Genomic DNA, 24,127 nt, shown 5'->3' on the forward strand with positions numbered 1-24,127 from the left:
ATTTTTTGGTTTTGAATTAATTTTCACTTTCATTTATCACTTGCATTTGATTTTGGAAGTTTATTTTTAATTTTTGTTGTTATTTTTCACTTTTATTTATTTTTAATTCTGGCAGTTTTGGTCCTCCATACTGAATTGCTTGTTAAAAGTTTTTTTAAAAATCTGCCAATGGAACAAAAGAAAAGTTACTTAAATTAAGACAGTTTTCTAGTTTTTAGCAAATTTTCAAGCATTCTTTATTCCATTGGCAGATTTTTTTGAATTCTTACAAACAATCTAGACCTCATTTTGTTTTTAAATAACTTGAAATATGAAATTTTTCTGTGCTGATAAGTTGAATGTGGCTCATTTTAAGTCTAAACAGACAAGTTTTACTTTAAAGAAGACAAATCACTTGATAAGATTTAATTTTTTGCACTATGCCGAGTCCAACAATCCGTAGCACCGAGTTTCTAATATCCTGACCTTAACAAAAACAACCAGAAGTTTGATATTTACGTCACCCTGTCCTTGCCGAGCTTCCTCACTTTGATTATTCAGCACAAAAACAGTCTGTCAGCTCTCACACCAAAAAGCTACGAATCATCACACTCCTTTTTTTAATCTTGAGAATGTTACTGAGCGTACTGTGATCGGCAAAGCTGCTATCTACTGACACTTAGTCTGAAACCACTTATGTGTGCCATTCTGTATAGGTAATGCACTGATATAGGCTGCAATACAACAAATAGAAGCGAATATACCTTTAACAACCTGAATATGTGTCATCTCAAAGCTGAACATCTCAAAGCTCCATGCTCGTCTCCGTGATCTCGCTCGAGTCGGTCGTTTTGGTTCGTGACCTTTCAGGTTTCAGTGATCTGGGGTTATTTCCTCATTGGTTCAGGTGTGCTTACCAATCACAAGCTTTGTTTTCAAAGTGGCTCGATGAGAGATTGTCATCAAAAGGTATATTTAAGATGTTGTTTAATCTATACAGTTAGATATCGTTAGCTTTAGTCGGCCTCAAAAATGGCTCAGGAAAGAAATCAACGTAAAGTGATGGATCAGTAATGAAACGTCTTTAAATCCTGTTCCCACAGTGTCAAATCTAAACCCTATCTGAATAAGCGGTTATGGTTAATTCAGATCAAGCTTGCTTAGATGAGGCACTTCAGTATTTCACCCTGCATTACAGTGTGAGACTCGTTGGCTTCTCACGCAACATGGGGCTCGATGTGAACGTGTTAACCCTTACCAAAATACAGACAATGTAGAGCACCAGGCGTCAGATCCCATCGACTGGAGAAAGGAACACAAAGCAACATATAAAAAAGAACCAAAGATTAGAAAACATAAAACAGGTATCTGTGGTTTTTGTAAGTGCTATTTCCCTCTTCCATACCCCTAATCAAACCCCGCCCACTTCCCCAGAGGTCCTGTGACGCTAGTCGCTCCTGAACTCCTCTTCGATTTCTGGAAGGTTCTTTTTTTCCCTCCGTAGCGTCTCGGTCAGCGGCCGGGCGCTGCTCGGGGACTCCAGGTTCTTGGGTTCGTTGGTGCGGTAGCTGCCCTTCTGCTGATACGCGTAGACGTAGATGCTGTACAGGCCTCCGAAGAGCAGCAGCAACGCCAGGATGACAATGACTGCAGGATAAAAATAGCACAGTCAGAGTTAATCTGTGACACAATGGAGGGAGAGACGCTCTGAGAATACTAATGAGGAGCAGGCGCTTCAATTTTTAATGCTCTATTATAAACTTTCACTGCAAAAACTGAAAGCTTATCAAGTGCTTTTGTCTTATTTTAGCTAAAAACAGTCTTTTTATACTCAATATGAGCCACACTAAACTTATCAGTCCAGAAAAATGTCTTATTTCAAGTTATTTAAAGATTAAAATGAGGTCCTTCTTGTTTGTAACAAGTAAAAAAAAAAATGGAACAAGGAAAATTTGCTTGCAAACTTGCCTAAAATGTGAATTATGTCTTACTATAAGTAACTTGTTTCTTGTTCCATTGGCAGATTTTTTTTTTTCTTGTTACAAGCTATTTGGTACGGAGGACCAAAACTGCCAAAAATTAAAATAAATAAAAGTGAAAATAAAAACAAAAATAAAATAAAAATGAAAAATTACATCAAAAAACGAAGAAAAAAAAATGTAAATAAAAACAGAACATAAAAATATAAATAAATAAATAAATAAAATTAAAATAAATATAAACTTTTTGAAAGATTCAAAATTTAAAAAAATAGAAAAATAAATGTGGAAAAAAATACAAAAATATATCTATTTAGCGCTTTTATTTACTTTTTTTATTGATATTAATTAATCAATTTATTTATTTATTTATTTTTAATTTTGGCAGTTTTGGTCCTCCTTTAGACCTCATTTTTTCTCAAACTATCTTGAAATAACACATTTTTCTGGACTGGTCATGTGAATGTAACTCATGTTAAGCCTAAAAAGACATTTTCTATAGAAAATAAGACAAAAACACTTCACAAGATTTCAGTTTTTTGCAGTGCTTATCAGCCAAAGTGTTTCTACGAGAGAACTCAACACCCTGAACAAGATGATTACGGTAACAGAGAATCTGCCTGAGGTTGTCAGTCAAAACTGCTCTGCATAAAATCTGCTGTATGTTTTATATTAAGTCCATGTTTTTTTTTTCTTTGCTTTCTTTTAAGTTGAAACAAAAGAATCTATTCATTTAAATGGCACAGGAATTTAAGAGGGGGCATGTATACTGCAAAAGAAGTTAAATTGGACAGAAAAAGTCAGAAAATGCTGCAATGAGAAAAAAAACTAAATTATTTCACCCAGAGTGATCAGATAAGAGATTTTAATAGCAGATTTAAGTCAGTGATCAGAGCGTAACTGCTGCTGTGAAAGACACAAAGCTCCAAAAACCACCTCAGCCTGCTCATGACAAAGTCATGTATGAGCTTTTAGCAGACCCAGACTTGGACTGGGACTTGTTTTAGAGGTCTGTCTCAGATGGGGAAAGACAGTCTCAGTGATGCAGCTAATGTTGCTTTTAGACAAGTCAACTCAGCGCTCCAGATGCCTCCTGGGTCCTCGGCTGTGACTTAAAGTATTCACAGAGCAGCTCGCTTCGAGCACTTACAGCAGGATTATTGTTCAGTGGTTTAAACCGTTTTCCTCAGACTTCAGGCTTTTTTAGTTTCGTTTTAAAGTTGCTTTGGTTTCCTGTCACAGTCCGGGGATGTGGAGGCAAAGTGGGGACATTAGACTGCCTGTAGGTGTGTGTTGGTTTGTCAGTCAGTGTTTTCACTCTGTAACTGTCTGACAGGTGTTAGTGCATGCTGGGAAAAGCCTCAGCCCCTCAGGCTTATTTACATAAAAATGGATCTAAAGCAAGGGTCTTCAACCTGTGACTCTGGAGCCTCTTGCAGCTCTTTGACTTGCAGTGGCTCCTTGTAGCTCTAAAGAATTGTTATTTTTCTCGCAGAGGGTATTGATGATTAAAGACGCTGACACTAGATAAAATCATGCGTTAATATTTGTTGAACTAAATATGCATCACATGCTGCAACAAACCCTGCCACCGCTCTACTTCACCTCCTCCAACTCCTCCTCCTATTCATTTATCAGCCAATATGGTGAGTTATTAAACATGCTTGATTCGTGGCAAGACATAAACAAACAACAAAAAATGAAGGTTTAAACAATGATATCCATATATGTTATTGATCTCAAGTTTTATTTTAATTTTTTAAAATTATTTCAAAAGTTCATAAATTTCTTTCTCTATATTTCATTTTTGCATATTTTTTAAATCTCAAATTGTTTGAAATTTTTGCATATTTTTTACTTTTTTTTTTTTAATTTTTGAAAATTGTTGCAACTTTTTGGAAGATATTTTTCAATTTTAAAAAAATCAAAATTTTGAACTTTTTGAAAACTTTTTAAATGTTTGAAATTCTCTGATAATTTATTTATTTCCTTTTTTAATTTTTCCTTTTTTCATTTTGAATTTCTTTAATTTTTTCATTTTTTTTGGTTCCAATTTCTTTTTACATTTTTTGCATTTGTTTTTTTAATTTTAAAATTTTCTAAAATTTTTGTTTCAAAATTGTATAATGTTTTGCACTTTTTTAAAATTTTATATTTATTATTCAAATTTTTTTTTAGATATTTTTTAATTCATATTTGCGAAAATCTATAAAATTAAAAAAAAAAATAACTATTTGCAAATTTCTTAAAATTTGAATAAAACTTAGACTCCAAATGAAGAATTTATGAATTCAAAAAAATATTTAGATAATTATTTAGTAGATTTTAACTATGTATAGAATTTTTCTACACCACACTACGCTTTAGTGTGAAGAAAAAGTTGATTTTGTGGAGTTTAGATACAATATGTTTAAGGTCTTAGACAGGGCAGACGGTTTAATCCAGTCTCTCCTGCTCATCAGGGGGAACTGCTCTAATTTATCATCTGTGTTACCAGTTACTGGGCTACTGATCATCTCTGCTCAACACTCAATACAACGTCCACCTGGGTCAAATTAAAACATGTAATGAGTTAAAGGAATACGAAGATGAAGAGGAAGATTACTCAAAATAAGCCACCCCACTGTAACTCTGTCAGTCGTCTTCATTATAATTTCGACAGTGTTTTTATATGGTTGTTCCACAACAACAACAACAACCATTAAACCATTAAAACAATAATAACTGCTGTAAGTGAGTGTTTCCTGTAGTTTTCCCAGTGTATGTTCTTGTTATACAAAAATGTAAAGGCTGAAAAACAAAGCAGATAAAAAATATGTTTAAATGAATCTTACAAAGACAAATAGGTCTATTTCACTCAAATTAAATCCAGTCATGACAAGTAGATTAAAAAAATAACCAGATTTGAGCTGAATGGAATTAAATCTAATCCTCGGAATGATAATAATGCATTTAGATTGTCTGTTTTTTTTATAATGTATGTATTTATAAGGCTGAGAGTTGTGGGCCGTCGGGGGGTTGGTTTTTGTCTCCTTTAATAAATTGGAGCCCTCATTTGGAAGCTTGAATAACGCTCAAAATCCCACGTTGGAATCTGACAACCCTGCTTTAATTTAGGATTAAAGGATTTTAGGAGAAAAGTAAAGAGAATTTCTAAAGGGCTGATTTGTGTTATCTAGGACAGGAGGGAACAGAGAGCGGAGCAAAGACGAGCAGCGCTTCAGAATGAACCGAATAAAAAGATTAACGTCACATTAACCGTCTTATTTTCACATGATTCAGAAATAATCTTACCTGTTATCCAAAACAGCCCCAAGTCATCATGGATATAAAAATACTCTGAGGAAGAAACGGACACAAATAAGTGAAGGAAGTCAAGTTAAAGTCTTATTCTGTAGAAATGCATCATGGGACAAATGAGCTCACCTATGCCGGTAAACCAGGGGTCTACCTCCCACGGCACGTAACCCAGGATAGGAGGGAAGGCGCCACAGATGGACTCAGAAACGTAACCTTGTGTCGTCACCGGCGGATCTGTTTCGTTTGGTCTGAAGAAAGCCTTTAAGGGCGCGTAGACGTTGTATCTCACTCCTGATATGCAGCCGATGAAGCCGGGAGCGTTGTGTCTCTGGATCTCATAATCAATGTCTCCAACCTCTGAGAGAAGAGAAACAACATCTCAACCTCACATTCTGTTTCTTTCAGGTCATGTTTGCTGCAACAAGTGAATATTTACCCATCACTCTGCCCAGGAACATCGACTTTGGAGAATCAAACCGGGCATCCTCCACGAGGGTTATCTTTTCAACAATGGGCTCCATGTAATCCACCTGAAAGAGGAGCATGTTGGTGTTTTATTTTTCAGACTATATTAAATACTTCACCAACACATACAGAGCGTAGAGCCCAGGGCAGGGGTCTGCAACCTTTGCTTTCATAGGAGCCATTTTTCCTCAGATCACTTGGATTAAAGTCATTTAGGAGCCACAAAATCTACGTTATCTTCATGATAAAGACAATAAAGTGTGTAAATTTTTATACACACTTAAAATCTAGTGAATAATTGATTAAACAAAATCAAACATGTCAACAAATTTAAAAATATTTTAAATTTAGAAATTAAAAAAAAAAAAAAAATGTAAAATTAAAATTTTTAAAGAGATTTTAAAAATATATATATGTATGAAATTGTACATGTGATGTCTTAGTTTTTTAATTTTTATTGATTTGCAAAAAATGAAAAAAAAAAGTTATTTCAAAAAAGTAAAAAAAGAAAAAAAAAATTGTACAGACGTTTCAAAATGTTTTAAAATTCTTTATTTTGAAAATCTAGTGAATACCTACCCAAATTACAATTTTTTTTTTGAAGTTATGACAATTGTGCATGTGATGTATTATTTTTTTTAAATTATTTCAAAGTATTTTTAAAGATTAAAAAAATGTTGAAATTTCAAAAAAGTGCAAAACAATTCAAAAAATTTCAAAACTTTGAATTTTAAAAATTTACTGAATGAGTACCCAAACAAGAAGTTTTTTGATTCTATGAAATTGTACATTGAATGTCTTAAATTTTTGTATTTTTAATAAATTTGAAAAAATAAAATGAAAATGGGCAGAATTTAAAAAAAAAATGAATTTCTAAACTTTCAAAACAAAAAATATATATTCAAAATTTAATGAATCCAAAAATAACTTAAAAAAAAAATCTTTGCTTGAACAATATTTTTTTAAAGCTACAAGGAGACAAAGTCAAAGAGTCGCAGGTTGCAGACCCTTGGCCCAGGGTTTACACAGCGACAGCAGAGAGTAGAGCAGAGAGGACGTGAACCTGTGTTTTGATGGTTCTGTTGTGTCTGGTGATGTTGACATAGTGAGGGTATCCGTCGGCCAGGTTCCTGTGAGTCAGCTGGTATTTGTGTGTTATTAGCCCCAGCTTATACCTCAGATCGACACTACCTGTAGAGAGAAGAGAGAAAGGAAATCAGTAGTTTGAAGAAACGTTGAGTGACATCAACTAAAGACGTTCTGAATGTTCTACCCACCATCAGTTTTCAGGATGATCGCTATGTAGTCTTGGACAAAGGAGCTGATGTAGAGCAGCACAGCCGGCGTGTGGACCGTGCTGAAACTGAACTCGATGTCATCTGCCGTGTCGTTGTAGCCCAGGCTGAAGTTGTCGTAGTGAGGGTCGATCCAGTTAGCCCACGCTGCTTCGTCTGTTATTGGCTTCTTTCGTATGTTGTATTTCAGCCAGGAGCCGATTTCGAAGTAGGCTCCAATATCTGTGAAGAAACCATTGCATTAGCTATCTGACATCAGTCATTGTACGAAGGTTTGGTCTGGACTCACCTTTGTGACAGTAGAATCCATCAAACGCAGTGTTGTTGCAGTCACAGGTGTAGGCGGCGTAGCCCTCGATGCACTGACCGCTGTTTCGACACGGGATGGTCGCGTTCAGACACTGTCCGGTACAGTTCCTTCTTATTCCCTGCTCCTCGTTTACTTTGCTTTCAAGGTCTATAGGAACACCGTTCATCCGCAGCCCTCGCATACACCCCAGGAAAGGCCTCAGAGTCCGGTTTGCTGCCCCTAAGAATGGAAAAACGTGTGTTTATCTGTCAAAAAGTTTAAAGAGGATGAGCGTTACGTTGTGTGCTTTGGAATCCAATTTCCCCACGTACCTACGAGGACAGGGTGTGTGAAGTCCATGGTGACGAAAGTCTGACCTGGGAAGCGTCTAACAGCCCAAGGTTGATAATCCACCTTAATCCGAGCTAACTTCACGTTAATCTCAGCCTGAACAAAGTGCCACTCATTGTCATTTAGCGGCACAGGTGAGCGTAGTGTGGCGTTGAGGATGCCGTCGCCAACCATGAACACGAACAAGAGGTTGTGAGTTGCTGGAAAATCAAAGAAGACAGGTTTCAGATCAGAACGGTGTGTCTTAGAGGAGAACAGAGCACTTCTAACGGTCAGGCTAACTCACTGTTCAGCTCGATCCGTATGAAGTTTCGCAGTTGGTCGTCTGAGTTCTCCAGGAAGACTCCGTGGTCTCGATAGGTCTTGAAGTGGAAGGAGATATCGGCGCTGGTGCCCGGTCTGAAGGTGGGGAAGGTGATGTAGGTCGGTTTGGTGAAAGCTATCGTGTTCCAGATATTCCCTGCAAGAAACATTGAAAACGTTAAACCCTTCTGAAAGACTTAACATCGAAAGCGAGCATCTTTATGGTTTTGCTTACTGTCTCCGTGGCAACGAAGAGGTCCAACTGTGAATTGCGCTTCCGATCCTGTCCTGTTGGTGTCCCCGACTACGACTTTCCTCACAGGCAGATGATCTCTAAAGTCTAAATATCCTTTATCCGAGTACCTGGAATCCACACAGGAGACGTTCAGACCTCATGTTGAGTTTCACAGATTCAAACCAAACTCTGTGAATCCCTCTCACCATTGTCTGTAGTCAGCGTCACAGTTACATTTATACTTTGGATCAGTGCAGGTTTGGTTGATGGCACAGCCGCACATCTGGACCTCTCTGAAGGTTCCCCCCCAGTAGTAGTGACTCTGATTGTCACGACCGATCCAGTAACCAAACGGTCGCCCATCTGTTTCGGCAAAGACGATACAAGTTAAGGTTTTATCTTTTCAGTGACTATAAGATGAACGAGCCAGATGATGAGTCTCACTTGGGGTGTTGAGGAGGCGGGACTTGTAGCAGGAGTAGTCGATCCACTGCTCGCAGTACAAGGAGGTGTTGGCGAGAGCGGTGACTTCATCCCAGGAGGCGTTCCAGTAGTTGACATCTCCAATGTAAGGCTGATCTATCGAGCTTCCACTCACTTTGGTACCGTCCACTCGATCATTAAGAATCACAGTCCAGGCTTTGTACGCTGTGAAGACGCGTAACAAACTGACAGGTGAGACGCAGATACAGGCGTAGGAAAGTTTTCAGAGTCAGAAACAGCTGGACTTGTTTTGATTTGTCAAGCTTTTTGTTTCCTGTGAAATTCTCATTAGAATAAGATGATAACCCACAGAGGATAACTCAAACACAGAACACACTCCTGATGAGTACTCACACTTCATTTTGCAGTACACCTCGAACGGTTTCAGCGGCCCACTGAGATCAGGATCGATGGTGTAGTTTCCGGACCAGTACTTGCCGCTGAGTCGGTAGGCCTCACATGATTCTTTATAAACCGCTGATCAAGAGATCAATGTTGTATGATTAGGAAAAATTCATCTTGAAAAAGAAACGTGTCATTACCTGTAGGGTAACACTTACACATGTGACACACTTCCCCTTTGTAGCCGGTGTTCTCACACAGACAGATGAAGTCGTCCCAGGACTGGATGCACCGGCCTTCATGTTCACAAGGGTTTGGACTACACCTGTGAGCACGACACAACATTTAGACAGGGCAACATCAGAACTTCTCATTTTTAGACCCTTATTATTCCAACTGCTCTTTAATTTCTTTAAAAAAAGTGCTCTCTAGCGCCACCTAGGCACATTTAAACAGCTCTCAATGGTAGTAGGAATGTGGTAAAGAGATCAAACCAATGTAAAAATGTTCGCCACATTGAGATGTACAAATTACATGAGATACCCAAACAGGGAGCCAGAAATTGCCTTTCAAAATAATATCTGGCCAAATTTTGGGCTTTTTACAAAAATGATCTCCCCCTAGGCCATAAATGGTATGGACTTAAAATTCACTCAGATGACAGAGTGGGTTCTGCTCTACAAAAGTTATGTAGGAATTTGTTGTTTCTCAAACATTTTTTGAATGACAAGCCCTCAAAGTCGGTGAACCCCAAAGAAGCCTTTTCAGCACCCCCTATTAGAATGAATGGAAGAGGCGGATCCAGCTCCACACAAGCTGCAGAATTTGGGCCTCAAGACGAAAAAGTAAGTCATACAGCTTTAAAAATGGCATGGTTAAAATCCTGACTAAATTTACAACAAAACATCATATTTTTAGAGACATTAGGTCAAAATTGTGACTTCTATAAAAGAAGTTTCAAAACCTTTGTCAGAGCAACACCAGGACTTCTCTTTTTAGGTTCTTGTAATTCCATCTGCTCTTTGAGCCTTAATTTGATTACCCAAAACATGCTCAAAAACTCACCAAAGAACCTGCCAAAAGATTTTATATACCAACATTAACCCGTACAAACCAAAATGTGCTCTCTAGCGCCACCTAGTCACACTTAAACAGCTCTTAATGGCAGTAGGAATGTGGTAGAAAGAGCCAACCAACGTCAAAATGTTTGTTTCATTGAGACACACAAATGATATGAGATACCCCTGACTTTTCTCAGACAAGGAGCCCGAAATTGCCTTTCAAAACAAAATCTTGCAAAATTTTAGGCCTTTTACAAAACTTATCTTCTCCTAGGCCATAAATGGTATCAGCTTGAAATTTACACAGATGACAGAGTGGGCCCTGCTTTACAAAAGCTATGTAGGAATTTGTTGTTTCTCAAACAGTTTTTGAATGACGAGCCCTAAAAGTCAGTGAACCCCAAAGAAGCCGTTTCAGCTCCCCCTATTAGAATGAATGGGAGAGGAGGATCCAGCTGCACACAATCTGGGGAATTTGGACCTCTAGACAAAAAGTAAAATTCATACAGCTTTAAAAATGACATGGATAGATTCCTGACAAAATTTATAACAAAACATCTTATTTTTGGAGAGATTTGGTCATAATTGTGGCATCTATGGGGAGATGTTTCTTAAACTTTAGTCGATTTCACTCCTGAGAGGGCAGCAGTTGGTGACAATGTCACAAACTGATTAGGAGTTCTGTGCAGCTGGTCATGTGACTGATCAGGGGGAAAAAATACATCACCTCAACTGTGATACCTCTAAGAGAGTCAGAAAGGGATGAAACCTTGACAGTGGAGGTGAAACTGGCATGAAGGGATGCTGCTTGCAGATTTATCTTTATTTCTATTCTGCATTAGTGAAACTCCTCACCTGTCAGTGATGCCACAGGTGCCTAACAACAGCTCAGCGTAGCGGCCCCATTGTCGTTGCAGAATAATATCGATATCGAGCTGCTCATTGTCGATAAAGATCTGCTGCATGCAGCCGTGAAAGCGGTTCAGCTTCGTCTCACATTTCCGTATCGTGTTGTTGGTCTTTGGACAACCTGGATGCAGGAAGGACAAAACTTGATCGATCAGTACAAAGCTGTAAGTTAGCTCCAGGAGTTCTTTGGTAACTTCCTCACCTCCAAAAAAGTAGCGGTCCCCTGTCCGGATTGTGAAAGGATTAGTGATCTTAAGCGGAGACCCCTCCTCCTCGTCGATCGTGAGCGTTAGCAGGTTGTCTCTAGCTGCCAAATCCACCGTGTGCCAGTAACCGTCGTTCAGCCTGTAGCCTGCAAATTGGAGGAGCTCTTGTCACGCACACAATGCAAAAACATCGATTCCAAATTAACAACAGCTAAATCCCACCACAAAACAAGGATTTTCTGATCACAGCTGAGCAGCCGTGACTAAGCATCGCAGCGCTGCCAGGCTCCGCGCAGAGGACGATGAAAAGAGCTTAGATGCTAAATTTGGAATCTGAAGATCCTGAAGGTTTATCTCTTCGTTTTCTGCCTCTGCCAGACCAAAAACAGAAGAGTGAACATTTCAGGAATGAGTAAATACTGATTCGACCTGCTCTTACATAAGCTGCACCAGCAACTATCAAATTTGGCTCAGATGTTTTCAGGACGAGGTGCATTCAAGCCAGCTTCGGCCAGTTTTTATCCATGACACAAAGTTTAAACTTCAAACTTACTAAGACCGATAAAGATAAGAACCATGTCTTACCTGCACCAAACTGGATTTTCTTCTTCCCAGGCTGGAATATGGTGACATTTATCTGTCCCTCACTCAACCCCAGTTCAAGAGCACCCAGGTCGTCAGCAAAGCGTGTGAACATCAGCAGCCCCGTGTAGTCCCAAGAGCGGAACTTGAACTTGACAAACATCCGAGGCCTCCTGAAGAAGCCCGGGACCTGCAGGTAGTTGTTGGGTCCAGCAAATGTCATGGGTTTGAGCAGAATGTCCCTGCAGGCGTAATGCATCTTTTTCTGTGACAGCAAAGAAAGAGGTTTTACTAATTAGAGGTCAAACTTCTAAAAAAAGGGTCTGCAACCTGCGACTTGTAGCTTTAAAAAAACATAGCTGAAGTCCACAGCCCACCAACTTTCCATGCACCTGTGGCTAACCTCAAGTTTTACAGCCCTGGGAAGATAACTACATCTACAAAAAGACTAATCTGGAAGAAAATACTGATTTTAATTCAGTGTGGATGGATTTATTAAATTGACAACGTGCCAGATTAATATACATGTTTAGTATGTGGCAAGACATTAGCAAATGACTAAAAAATGGTGAGTTGAGAGATATCATCAATATATGTGTATATATATAAAGTATAATATATATAAAGTATTATATATATATATATATATATATATATATATATATATATATATATATATATATATATATATATATATATATATATATATATATATATAAGTATAATAATAATAAGTATATATAAGTATTGCAAATTTTTTATTTTTTTATTTTTTTATTTTTTTGACAAAGTTAAGAAATTTCAAAATTTTTGTGAAAATTCTGTACAATTTTGGAAATTTAAAAATTGTATATATTTTTTTTAAATGTATTAGAAATATAATTTCAATGACATCGCATGTACAAGTTCATAAATCCAGAAAACTTCTTGTTTGGGTAATCATACAGTCGATTCTAAAAATTCAAAATTTGACAATTTTTTAAATTTTTTGCACATTTTTAAAGCTCCATTTTTAAAAAAAAATTGTCTAATTTTTTGGTATTTCAAATTAGTTTTTAAAAAATTTTGAAAAATTGTTAAAAGATTAAAAACTAAGATACCACATGCATAATTTCATAAATAATAAAAAAAAATTCTGGCAATTATTTACTACATTTTTTAAAAATTTAAACTTCAAAAAAACTTTGTACATTCTAAAAATTTCCAATTTTTTTAATTTTTTTTTGCAAAGTTATTAAAGATAAACACCATGACATTACATGTAAAATTTTCATTGATTTAAAAAAACTTCTTGTGTAGGTAATTCTTCACTAGATTTTAAGTTTGTATAGAATTTTGACATTTTATTGTTTTCATTGTTCGGATAAAGTAGATTTTGTGGCTCCTGAATGACTTTCATACAGGTGAGCTGAGGCAAAATGTGTCCTATGAAAGTAAAGGTTACAAACCCCTGTTTTAATGGATCTGTGAATCGCTGACAGCATCGTTTATCTGTTTCTACCTTTCGGGGGATGCGGATGTCCTCCTCTTCTCTCTTGGCTTTGTAAATGATGTTGACACCGTTAAAGAAGGCGTTCTCCAGGCAGCCACGGAAATTTGGCGTTGTGGGCAGGTGAGGCAAGTTTTGCTCAATGACTCCTCCGACATAGAGCTAAGAGAAGAGATAAGTGGACTCCATCAGCAGCAGCAGCAGCAGCAGGAGCATGAGAAAAGACTTTATCATTTAAAGAAGCCCATGTACTGACCTGTGTGTCCAGGTCCAGGTGTGTGAACTCTCCAGCGCAGATGGCTGAAACGAAGTGGCTGTCCACGGTGAAGTTCACCTGCCGGCCGTAGCGGTGGATGGTGACGTAGTGCCAGTGCAGATTGTCCAGAAGGCTTCCAGCAGTCAGCGTCGTCCGCCCGTCTACTTTGTGTATCACACTGCTTCCTGAATAACAAAGAGGAAGATGCTCAGAGCAGCTCCAGGAAATGAGAGGATCCGCTGAAATGAAACGGGGACGCAGCTGCAGATGCAGACTGGGAGCGTACCGAGGCTGATGTGCAGGTAGAGACGGCCTTTTTTCAGCTCCAGGGTGAAGAGGTCTCCCTGAATCCCCTCGCTGTGTAACAGCAGACCATCCTGCTCCAGCGTCTTGAAGTTTATGGAAATGTGGTCCTCAAGAGACCGGGATCTCTTCTCAGGGAACATGTAGACCACCGAGTCGTCCCCGTTGTACTGCAGCACGTGGGAATCTGAGGACGAGATCTCAGCTTTGATTCAACATTCACAAAGGTAGCGCTCAGTTTCTCTGTGCTGAGCATTTCAGGTTACAGAGATATGTCGGATTTGTTTTAAAGACTGAGATTGCAGAACGTCCTGCGTCCCTGTTTTTACCATAAGAGCAGCCGTAGAACTCCAGCCTGACCCCGATCTTCCCTCCGTTCTCCGTGTTCCAGGCCAAAGGCAGCAGGCGTATGTGTTTAGCAGTAAAGGTGTAATGGAAGACATTTCTCTTGATCTGATAATAATTCCAGTTTCCAGGCAGCGTCTGCAAACAGATGAGGACAGGCAGAGGGGAGAGTTATTGAGTCTCTGCGATGCTGTTAACGCCTTATTAAAGGACGGGAGATGAACTGATTGTGAGATTAGCTCTGTCAGCGTGGAGAGAAACAATATGCTGCGCTGACTTCATTACAGTGGAGGCGACAAAGGAAATAATGGAGGACCCTCAGCTGTGAAGATTTCGTTTGACTAGTTAATCCTCATCTAAGCCTCATCACAGTTATTGTCCCCGTCCCACACCCGGCGACACCTACAGAGTTCCCTCCTCTCATGATGTACGGCGTCCAGGAGTCTGGTCGATCGCCGTACAGCAGGGTGTACTTGGTGACCCAGTCGTATGAGTTGAAGGTCCCCTGGGTGGCGATGGCCTGCAGTCGATACTTCCTTCCCAGGTCCACCTGCAGCCATGGCTGCCTGTCTCTGGGGGACGGGGACCAGCCGCTACTGCCTGGAAGGAAAGAGATGAGTAGAGATGAGATCATGACCTGCTTCAAAATTAATCCTTGCTGTATACTGTGGTCTGATTTTAGCAAATTCACAAGGAAATTTGAAGCAGCGTCGTATGAATTCTCACTCTGAGAGATCTCTGCACCAGAAAAGCTCTTTATTATTAAGGTCCATCACACTGTAGTGGCTATGAATCCACATCCCTCTGTCTGTATAATTATTCTGACTCAATCACAGAATCAACTGTCAAATTTAGTCTTCCTTTACATTTACATACCAACAGAAGAGGTCATAAGACTGTTACCCACTGTTAGGAAAAAACCTGTTGACAATTTAAAAATCTGGATTCTTTGTCAATTTTTTTTTAAATTCAAATTCTTCATTTTAGTCTTTTTTTATAAATTGGACTATAAAAAAAGAGGGTGAAATTTTTCTCTCTGACTCACGTGATGTGCATTTTTGGGAAAATATGACTCCTGGTATAGTCTGTAGACATTATCATCATTTAACTTTTCCACATGGTCTGGTGTTAAAAAAGAAAACTAAAAATTGCAAAAAACAAAGAATCGTAACTTAAATCGAATCAGCATCCCAAAAATTGTAATAGAGTCAAATCACAAGACTAGCATATCACCCCAGCCCTAGTAAATGACTAACAGCTACAGCTGCCAAACAGAAACCATTAAACTGAAGTAAAATATCATTATTTAACACATATTTCCTAAATAATTGGGATTAAACACCTCCAATGTAGTGACAATACAAAGAGTTCTGCAAAAATATTCTGTTTTTTTACATTAAAATACTTTTTCATTGTGAAGGCGTTTTGCAACCGTAAGCAAGGAGGGAACACAGTCGATTTCAGACCCTACTGTACATTAAAGTGTTGCGTAGGAGTAACAGGCTGTCTGTGCAACACTGCATGGACCGGCTGTGTCATCTTTATTGCACTGCATTTTAAAATTGACCAACATGACAAAGCCCATCAACAAATCTGGTTAATTAACACAAAACACACTGTAAAAATCTCTAGGTACATGGTTTGCGCCATGGAGCACAGACAGCCAGTCCGTGCTGTGGAGCACAGACATGCTGTGCCCCCTGTACAGCAGGGTCTCATATCCACAGCATTCCCTCCTCACTCACGGTTACAAGAAACAAAAATGACTTCACTGTTAAATAACAGGAAAATAGGAAATTTCTGACACAAACTGATGGAGGAAAACGTGACCAGCGCGAAAACAAGGAAAGTGTTTCCAGGAGTGGAGAATTGTGTGTTCTGTTTGGAGGTTTTTTGGATTTAAATATCTGTTATTGATCAAAGAATAGTTCATTGATAAAGTGTGACCATTATTGCAACCGTGAGTGAGGAGGGAACAGCTGCATACGGTTCATAAAACTAATAAGATTTACCAGCAAATTCCAGTTAAAAACATTTGATTGTTGGTTTGGATATAAAGCCTTATGAAACAAGCTACAAATTTCGTTACAGATAATTATTGTCATTATACATCAATATGACTGTAATTTAAGAGAGCAGAAAAGATAGAACAGGATTTTTTTTAATTAAAAAATGAGAAATAAACACAAATCATTATTGGCATAACAGATGAAAAAACCAAATAGGGTTGTAAGTTTAAAGATAATTTCTGTTATCTTACAGTTTTGTGAACCATTGTTGAAAAACAGAAAAACTACTTTTAAATTGTAGCCAGAGCACATTAAGCTCTGCAGGGCTCAGGGTTGATAAATCATGGAGAAACTCACTTTAAACTTCGGGAACTTACCATACAATTTGGCAAAGTTGGCGGAGTAGAGGAAGTTGTATCTGGAGGAAGCCAGAAAGGAGGAGGCATAGAGCCCAGAGATGAGCGGATCAACACATTCCTCTGCAGTGACGAGAAGAAAACGCCAAGGTCAGGAGTCAGACACGACTTTCATCAATGCAGCACTTTCATCATGACTCAGACGTGGGCGGACAGAAATTACACAAATGCACAGAAAACATTTGAGCTGAAATCAATACAGGAAGTAAAATCAAGATAAGCCTTTCTGAGGGTAAATGCCCCCAGATTCATGCATCACAGTGAAGCTTATTAACACATCAAACAATCAGGAGGTTTCATGTGGAGCGCAGGATCATCACTCTGAAAAGATGCAAAGAAAAGATGACTAACAGCGGCACAACACATCCATCTTCCTTCAAAAGCTGACAGACATGAATCAGGCTTTTGCAACATCTTGCAGCATCTTTGTTCCTGCCTGCACAGTCAGAGCGGTGCATCAGGACATGCCTGTTCATATTCTGCGGCCAGGAGAAACAGAGTCACACCCAGTCTATTCTGGACGGGGATATGAGACTGATAGGACCATCACCCATCTGCTCAGGCTCGCCTCCCAGCCCACGGCTAATAAAAGTGACCATAATTCTCTCTAATCTGGCCTGTCACTGCTGAGGATAAATGCTCGATGCCCTCACCTCCAGCTGCAAGAGAAACACTGTCTCATTTTAAGTGACAAAGTATGCTCTTTAATTCACCGAGGAGATTTAACATCGACCGGCCTGAAAACAAAAACGTCTGAGTTTTATTTGTTTATTAAACTGGACAGAAACGAAATGAGGATGCTTCTGATTGATTGTGCTGGACGCCAACTACACTGGAAAAAAAACTGAATTGAGAGTGTTTTTGTCTTATTTTCAGTAGAAATGTCTTTTAAACTTCATCTAAGCCACATTCACCTGGCCAGTCCAGAGAAATGTCTAATTTCAAATTATTTAAAGACAAAATGAGGTCTGAATTGCTTGGAACAGGGGTCTTCAACCTACTGCTCTGGAGCCTCATGTGGCTCTCTGACTCCTTTGCAGTGGCTCCTTGTAGCTTTAAAAATTATTATTCCATCCCATCTGTCAATAAAGCCTGCCACCGCTCTACTTCACCTCCTACAACATCAACAGCCCACCAACTTTCCATGCACCTGTGGCTAACCTCAAGTTTTACAGCCCTGGGAAGATAACTACATCTACAAAAAGACTCATCTGAGAAAAAGATTTTATTTTTTAGGTGCAAATTACAATAAACCAATTTTTTGAAAATTAGCAAATTTTTGAAATTACTATTTACTATTTTTTTTTCTTTGTTCAATAGATTTTGCAAGTTTTGTTTTTTAATTTTCAACGCTTTTGGATTTTGAAAACTTATTCAAATTTTATGAATTTTGCAAATTTATGAAAGCATTACAATTTTTTAAAAAATAGCCAATTTTTGAAATTACTTTTTTCCTTTTTTTTTTTTTGCTCTTTTCCCCAATTCTTTTAATTTTTAATTATTTTTTAGATAACTTTTTTCTTTGAAAAATTTTGCAATATTTTTAAAACTTTTACATTTTTTGGAATTTTGGCAACTTGTTCCAATTTCATGAATTTTTCAAATTAATGAAAGTTTCACAATTTTGTAAAACTAAGTTAATTGTGGAAATTACTTTTTAAATTTTGATTTTAAATTTTTGCAAAATTTAGATTTTTTTTCCAAATGTTTTCATTTAATTTTTCATTCCTTTTTTAAAATTACTTTTTTCTTTGTTTTTTAATTTTTTTTTAAATTTTTATAATTTCCGAATTTTGGAAACTTCAAAAAATTGAAATTTTCCGAATTTTGCAAATGTATGATATTCATGACATTATCAATTTTTCCATTATTAATATTTTGCTTATTTATTAAAAATAAATCTAAAATATCACATTTAAAATTTTATAAACACACAAAAAGAAATCTTGATTCTGAAGCGTCACTAGATTTTTTGACACCTCTTGTCTTAATTGTGAAGATATAGTAGATTTTGTTGCTCCTGAATGAGTTAAATCCTGGTGAGCTGAGGAAAAATGGCTTTTATGAAGGTAAAGGTTGCAGACCCTTGGCTTGTAAAAGAAAAAATCTACCAGTGGAGCAAGAGAAAAGATTCTAGTTTCGAGCAAATTTCTCTCCTTCCATTGGCAGATTATCTTTACAAGTTACAAGCAACTCAGACTGCATTTTTGTCTTTAAATAACTTAAAACAAGACATTTTTCTGGACTGTTTAGGCAAATGTGGCTTATGTCAGGTATTACAAAACATTTTTTACTGAAAATAAGTCGAAAACACTTGATAAGGTTTTAGTTTTTTACAGTGTAAAATTAGGATATCCTGAATGAGAGCTGCTCCACTCTGACCTCCACGTCCTCCTCTGCTATCAGTGTAATCCTCCCTCAACATTTGGAGTCGTTTACTAGTAAACAGTAGTTCTGCCATTGTAATCCCTGTTCTTACAATCACAGAGGTCACAGGAGAGAGGCAGCAGATATTAGCATGCAGGCTGCAGATGGAGGAGGAGGAGGAGGAGGAGGAGGACTGAATGTTCTCAAACCCAGAATAACTTTGGATTGAGTGATTGCAGTTGAAATGACGGCATGTAAAGCTTTTATCTCTCCTTCATCATATGTGGAGCATCATACAGCGTGGATCACTGTTTTCTACCTCATCTGGTCTGGTCTGTTACCTTTGGAGCAAGGACACGTTGCACGCTCAGGCAGAGGTAATGTGCTGAGCAAGAGAAATGTGACCTTGACTTTCTCCCTAAGAGGCTTTCTCCTCATCTCTTTCAGCCTGAATCCCCCGCTGCACCGCAGAGGGCTGACAAAAGATCCCTGCTGCATTTCTCCGAGCCATGTGGAGCGGACCACGGCTTGAATGGCTCCTGAAACAAAAATATTTGGAAGCTCTGTGCTGCAGCTGCACAGGCAAAGTTCATTTGCTGCAAATGGCCTAATGTGAATCGATTTGCTTTAGCTCCTCAAGTGGGAGTTGGAGGCGTGGAGTCTGACTTCAAATGTAGAGAGATGCTGCAGCAGGTCACCCCAGGCCGCTCTGCTCCTCCTTTCAGAGGCTGTCACGCACGCCACACACCCCAAATTCATTGTCACGCTTTCCTTCTCCTCAACTCCTCTTCCTCTTTTTCCCCGTCCCTGACTTTCATCCATGACATCACAATCTGGCTCATTATCATCCTCTGTTCCCTACTTCCTCCCTGCCTCCTCTCTCCTCATGTGGGCGTTGTCATGTTGCAGTAGCTAAAGTGGACCTGAAGGCTGCGCCGAGCATCCAGTCACCAGGTTTTCAGCCCTCGCCTTGTGCTCCTGCGCCCCCCCTCCCTCCTTTCATTGCACCACACAGAGTACACTCTTTCTCCATTTATCATTAAGAGTCTGTGGAGCGCGCCGTGGCTGCGTGGAGCTCTAGCACCACTCCTGCTGAATCATCAGTCTGCTGTAAGTGTGGGCTGCTCTGTCTGGGCTGACACATCATTACTGGCTTCATACAGTGAGCAGAGAGGCTCCTCCTCTGGCTGTCGCTGACATACAACACATGGGAGCTGGTGAAGCTGGTGAATCAGGCAGCACGCCTGTTTGAGAGCAGATATCAGCCAAAAGCACAAACTTTGCAGAAGAAATACGGCGCCAATCGGCTCACAGAGGCAGTAAATACAGCATGTTCTGTTAAAGGGGTTCAATAAATCATTCATGCCCAGGCAGGCATCCCCAGCAGGTGGTGTCTGACCGCTCCCAGGGAGGAAAACACGTCACTCAGACCCAGCCTGAGCCCAAACAGCTCCAGTCCTCGCTCTGAAAGAACAAAACAGCTCAAAAAACAAAGCAGAGCTCCTTCCTCTGAAGATAACAATTCCCCTCACACACACACACGCACACACACACACACACACAGCAGCCTGTCTCCTGTCTCCAGGCAGCTGACCGTGACAGAACGCACAAAGCATAAAACTTGAGATTTATGCATATGCAATCACACACACACACACACACACACACTCAGCTCCACCCAAGACTGGATCATGGTGCTCTGGGATCTGAGGCTCTATTTTAATCTGGCGTAGTTCCACTGTGTGCATCCACGCTGCAGCAAAGCACCATCAGGAGGTCAGATAAGATGAAGTAAAGGCCTCTGCTAATGGGCGATCATTCTGACGTCCTGCAGAGTCTAAAAACTTTAATGCACAGTCTTAAACTGATGCATCGGGCGGATGGTGGACCGCCATTCGCTTTGAGGCGTATCATGTGACCATGTTTGGACATTGAAGCAAAAAGCATCAGAAACTAACAAGATAGCAAAGAAACAAGTCTGTTTATAGTATCTAATGACAGGTATAATAACTGAGTAGGGTTAGAAATGTCATTGCAAAGAGGATCCACTCACATTTCCTCCCTGAACTTAGTCAAACTAACTTTGATATAACAAGTTACACAGCAAAAAAATGAAATCTTATCAAGTGATTTTGTCTTATTTTCAGTAAGACGTGTTTTTTTTGGGCTTGAAATGAGCCACATTCACCTGGTCAGTCCAGAAAAAATGTCTCATTTCAAGTTATTCAAAACCCAAAATGAGGTCTGAGATTCTTGTAAGAAGTTAAAAAAAAACTGCCAATGGAAAAAGAGAAAATTATGACATTCTAGTAAATAAACACGTTTTACAGATTAATTTTGTATCTATTTCCACATTTATTTTTCAACTTATATATAATTAATAGAAAATATGGTGTCAATTTTTTTTTCAATTATTTATATTTTTTAAGTTTTGTTTTATTTTCACTTTTATCTATTATTGATTTTGGCAGTTTTGGTCCTCCATACTGAATTTCTTGTAAGAAGTTTAAAAAACTAAGCCAATGGAAAAAGAGAAAAGTTAAGCCATTATAGAAAATAAAAGCGTTTGATGGATTAATTTTTTCTTCACTTCCACATTTATTTTTCTAATTATTTTTGATTTTTTTAGATTTTGGTATATATATTTTTTTTCAATTTTTTATACCTTTTTTTTGTTTGTTTTATTTTCATTTTTATTTATAATGAATTTTGGCAGTTTCAGTCCTCCATACGGAATTTCTTGTAAGAAGTTGAAAAAAAACTAACCCAATGGATAACAGAAAAGTTAAGACATTAAAGTAAATAAACGCACTTGACTGATTATTTTGTCTTAACTTCCACATTTATTTTTGTAATTATTTTATTTTATTTATTTATTTATTTTTGGTATTTATTTATTTATTTTTCATTTTTTTAATACTTTTTATTTTTTGTTTTATTTTCAATTCTATTTATTATGAATTTTGGCAGGTTCGGTCCTCCATACGGAATTTCTTGTTACAAGTTTAAAAAAATAAGCCGATGGAAAAAGAGAAAAGTTAAGACATTATAGTAAATAAAAGCACTTGACAGATTAAATTAGTTTTGATTTCCATTTTAATTTTTTTTAATTATTTTTAGTTTAAAAAATTGGTATATATTTTTTTCATTTTTCTTTTTTCACAGTTGTTTTAGTTAATTATAAATTTTATTTTTTTAACATTTTTTTTTCACTTTTATTTATAATGAAGTTTGGCAGATTTGGTCCTCCATACTGAATTTCTTGTAACAAGTAAATAAAAATTCTGCCAATGAAACAAGAGAAACACTTTTTCAAGCAAATTTATCTTATTCTGTTCGCAGGTTTTTTTTACTTGTTACAAACAATTCACACCTCATTTTGTCTCTTAACTTGAAACAAGACATTTTTACCGACTGATAAGGTGAATGTGGCTCAAGTCTACAAAGACAGTTTCACTAAAGATAAGTCAAAAACACTTGATAAGATCTCAGTTTTTTACAGTGCAGTTTGGGGTTAATTACCAGTCAAGACCGTCTGAGGTCATCAAGTCACTGACATCACGCAGAGAGCTCATTAGTATGCATGCAGGCTCTGTGATCGATGCGTGGATGGATCCTGTACCCCCCAAACCCAGTTTAACCCCACACACTGCCCCTCCTTTGCGCACCACCACCCCCTTCACGCGACCTCGCGCACCCTGCAGGACTCTAACGCCAACTTGTCACGCGCGTGGACGGCTACGCGGACAGGTGATGGGAACACAGGCTTCCCAAAAAAAAAGTACTGCAGTGGGCTGGTCCCGGTCAGGACGCTAAAGCTCTGCTCCCTCAAGCGTCAGTCAGAAAATGCGCTCAGCGGATTTTCACCAACAGCAACCTGCACTCTCAAAGCGATTTCTGGAGATTATTGATCCAGAAACAACAAATTCCTCCTGAGCAGCAGCAGAAGCAGCAGCATCGTGCTTTGGAGGGAGAAGAAGTGGAGAGTTAAAGCCACACGCTGCAGAAACTTGCGTGCTGGCTGAGGGAGGCACTGCAATGCAGACAGTTCAGCGCGATGAGGATCGCCGTGCGCACCTTCTGCAGGGCCGATGCGGTCTTCCTCTACTTTCTTTCCCCCTGATCCCACAAAACAATGCTATGATGAAACCAAATGAGCCATAAAAGCACTAAAATCTCTCTATCTGTGTTTCTTGCTGCCAGGTTTGATCGATAGGTGTTGCCCTTTAAAGATCCAAACACCTTAGACCACATTTTGCTCCTTATTGTCCTAAAGCATCTTTTATCCCGCAACTTTCTCAGATAAAGGATCAAATCCTGCACAATACGTCATGTACAAACACTTTAAGATATTTTGAGAACAGTCTAACAGCCGAGAACACATGAACAATTGCTGTTTCACAAGACTTACGTGATGAGCAATGTTGAAAACCCAAAAATATGAGGCTTATGCTCAGTATTTTGCAAGTCATCCTTCACTTAGGACACGTTTCCCCGCACAGGATATTTTAATGAGATCGTAGATTGCTCCGCAGCATCCTCTCACCCCCCTGTATTTAGCCCAACTTTAACTCGCGCAGCTCCAACTCCTCTTCCCGGGATGTCGGGCAGCCTCTACCGGGGCGGGGACGCGCATCGGATGCTGGTGCTGATGCTGCGCTTCGCCGAGAGCGCGCACTTCTTCTTTTATATCCTTTAAACTGTTTTATTCACATGACCGTCATGTAGCGTGGCTCCTGCATGGTTTCTCTAAACACATGTGTGTGTTAGCAGGGAAGAGCCAGTGGGCCAGGTCCCGGAAGAGTCTGGAAGCAGGGGAGTGCGGAAGGAGGAGGAAAAACTTTTTCAGTCCACTGCAGATGAGGATTGTTCCAAAGACTATTATTATCCTCTAGCTTCACTGCTTCTCTTGGAAACAGTCAAAAACAGCTTCAAATCACGATGAACAAAACACATAATCCTCTTCTCTGGGATCTCATTTCATCCTTTGGCACAAACTGGCCAAGACTGCGCTGCACCAGCGAGGAAGTGGTTAAGAAGTCTTTCTCTCCAGGAACGCAGAACTGGACCAAAATAGGATGTAAGTCCTTAATATCCTGTATCAGCAGCAGAGCCTCACAGCAGCTGCACGGCTCCGCGTAGCGTCCCCGACCTTGTCCAGGT

The 24,127-nt window shown here is 38.9% G+C and overlaps 1 protein-coding gene across 1 annotated transcript; it reads right to left on the reverse strand.

Annotated features, from left to right (window-relative positions):
• cntnap1 (contactin associated protein 1) lies at positions 1-24,127 on the reverse strand. The gene is made up of 24 exons (XM_074696793.1): positions 23,376-24,127; positions 16,559-16,660; positions 14,579-14,772; positions 14,157-14,310; positions 13,811-14,014; positions 13,525-13,709; positions 13,281-13,430; positions 11,783-12,044; positions 11,194-11,343; positions 10,938-11,112; positions 9,240-9,346; positions 9,034-9,156; positions 8,641-8,844; positions 8,403-8,559; positions 8,197-8,324; positions 7,945-8,118; positions 7,640-7,858; positions 7,308-7,547; positions 7,001-7,240; positions 6,787-6,914; positions 5,695-5,788; positions 5,385-5,615; positions 5,253-5,297; positions 1-1,626 (listed from the first exon to the last, which is right to left on the reverse strand). Exons 1-24 carry the CDS (start codon positions 23,434-23,436, stop codon positions 1,427-1,429), a joined length of 3,927 nt encoding a protein of 1,308 aa, XP_074552894.1. The 5' UTR covers positions 23,437-24,127; the 3' UTR covers positions 1-1,426.

This window comes from Halichoeres trimaculatus, unplaced genomic scaffold, assembly GCF_033239565.1.
Source record: "Halichoeres trimaculatus isolate MK-OKI-2021-1 unplaced genomic scaffold, fHalTri1.1 fHalTri1_scaffold_20, whole genome shotgun sequence".
In the NCBI taxonomy this organism is placed as follows: Eukaryota; Metazoa; Chordata; class Actinopteri; order Labriformes; family Labridae; genus Halichoeres; species Halichoeres trimaculatus.

Coding starts and splice junctions, on each gene's coding strand:
- cntnap1 (XM_074696793.1), bottom strand. CDS start 23,436: ATGACTTGCAAAATACTGAGCATAAGCCTCATATTTTTGGGTTTTCAA. Junction 16,661..23,375: donor TTTTCAACATTGCTCATCAC/GTAAGTCTTGTG, acceptor TCGTCACTGCAG/AGGAATGTGTTGATCCGCTC. Junction 13,431..13,524: donor ACCTGGACCTGGACACACAG/GTCAGTACATGG, acceptor CTCTTCTCTTAG/CTCTATGTCGGAGGAGTCAT.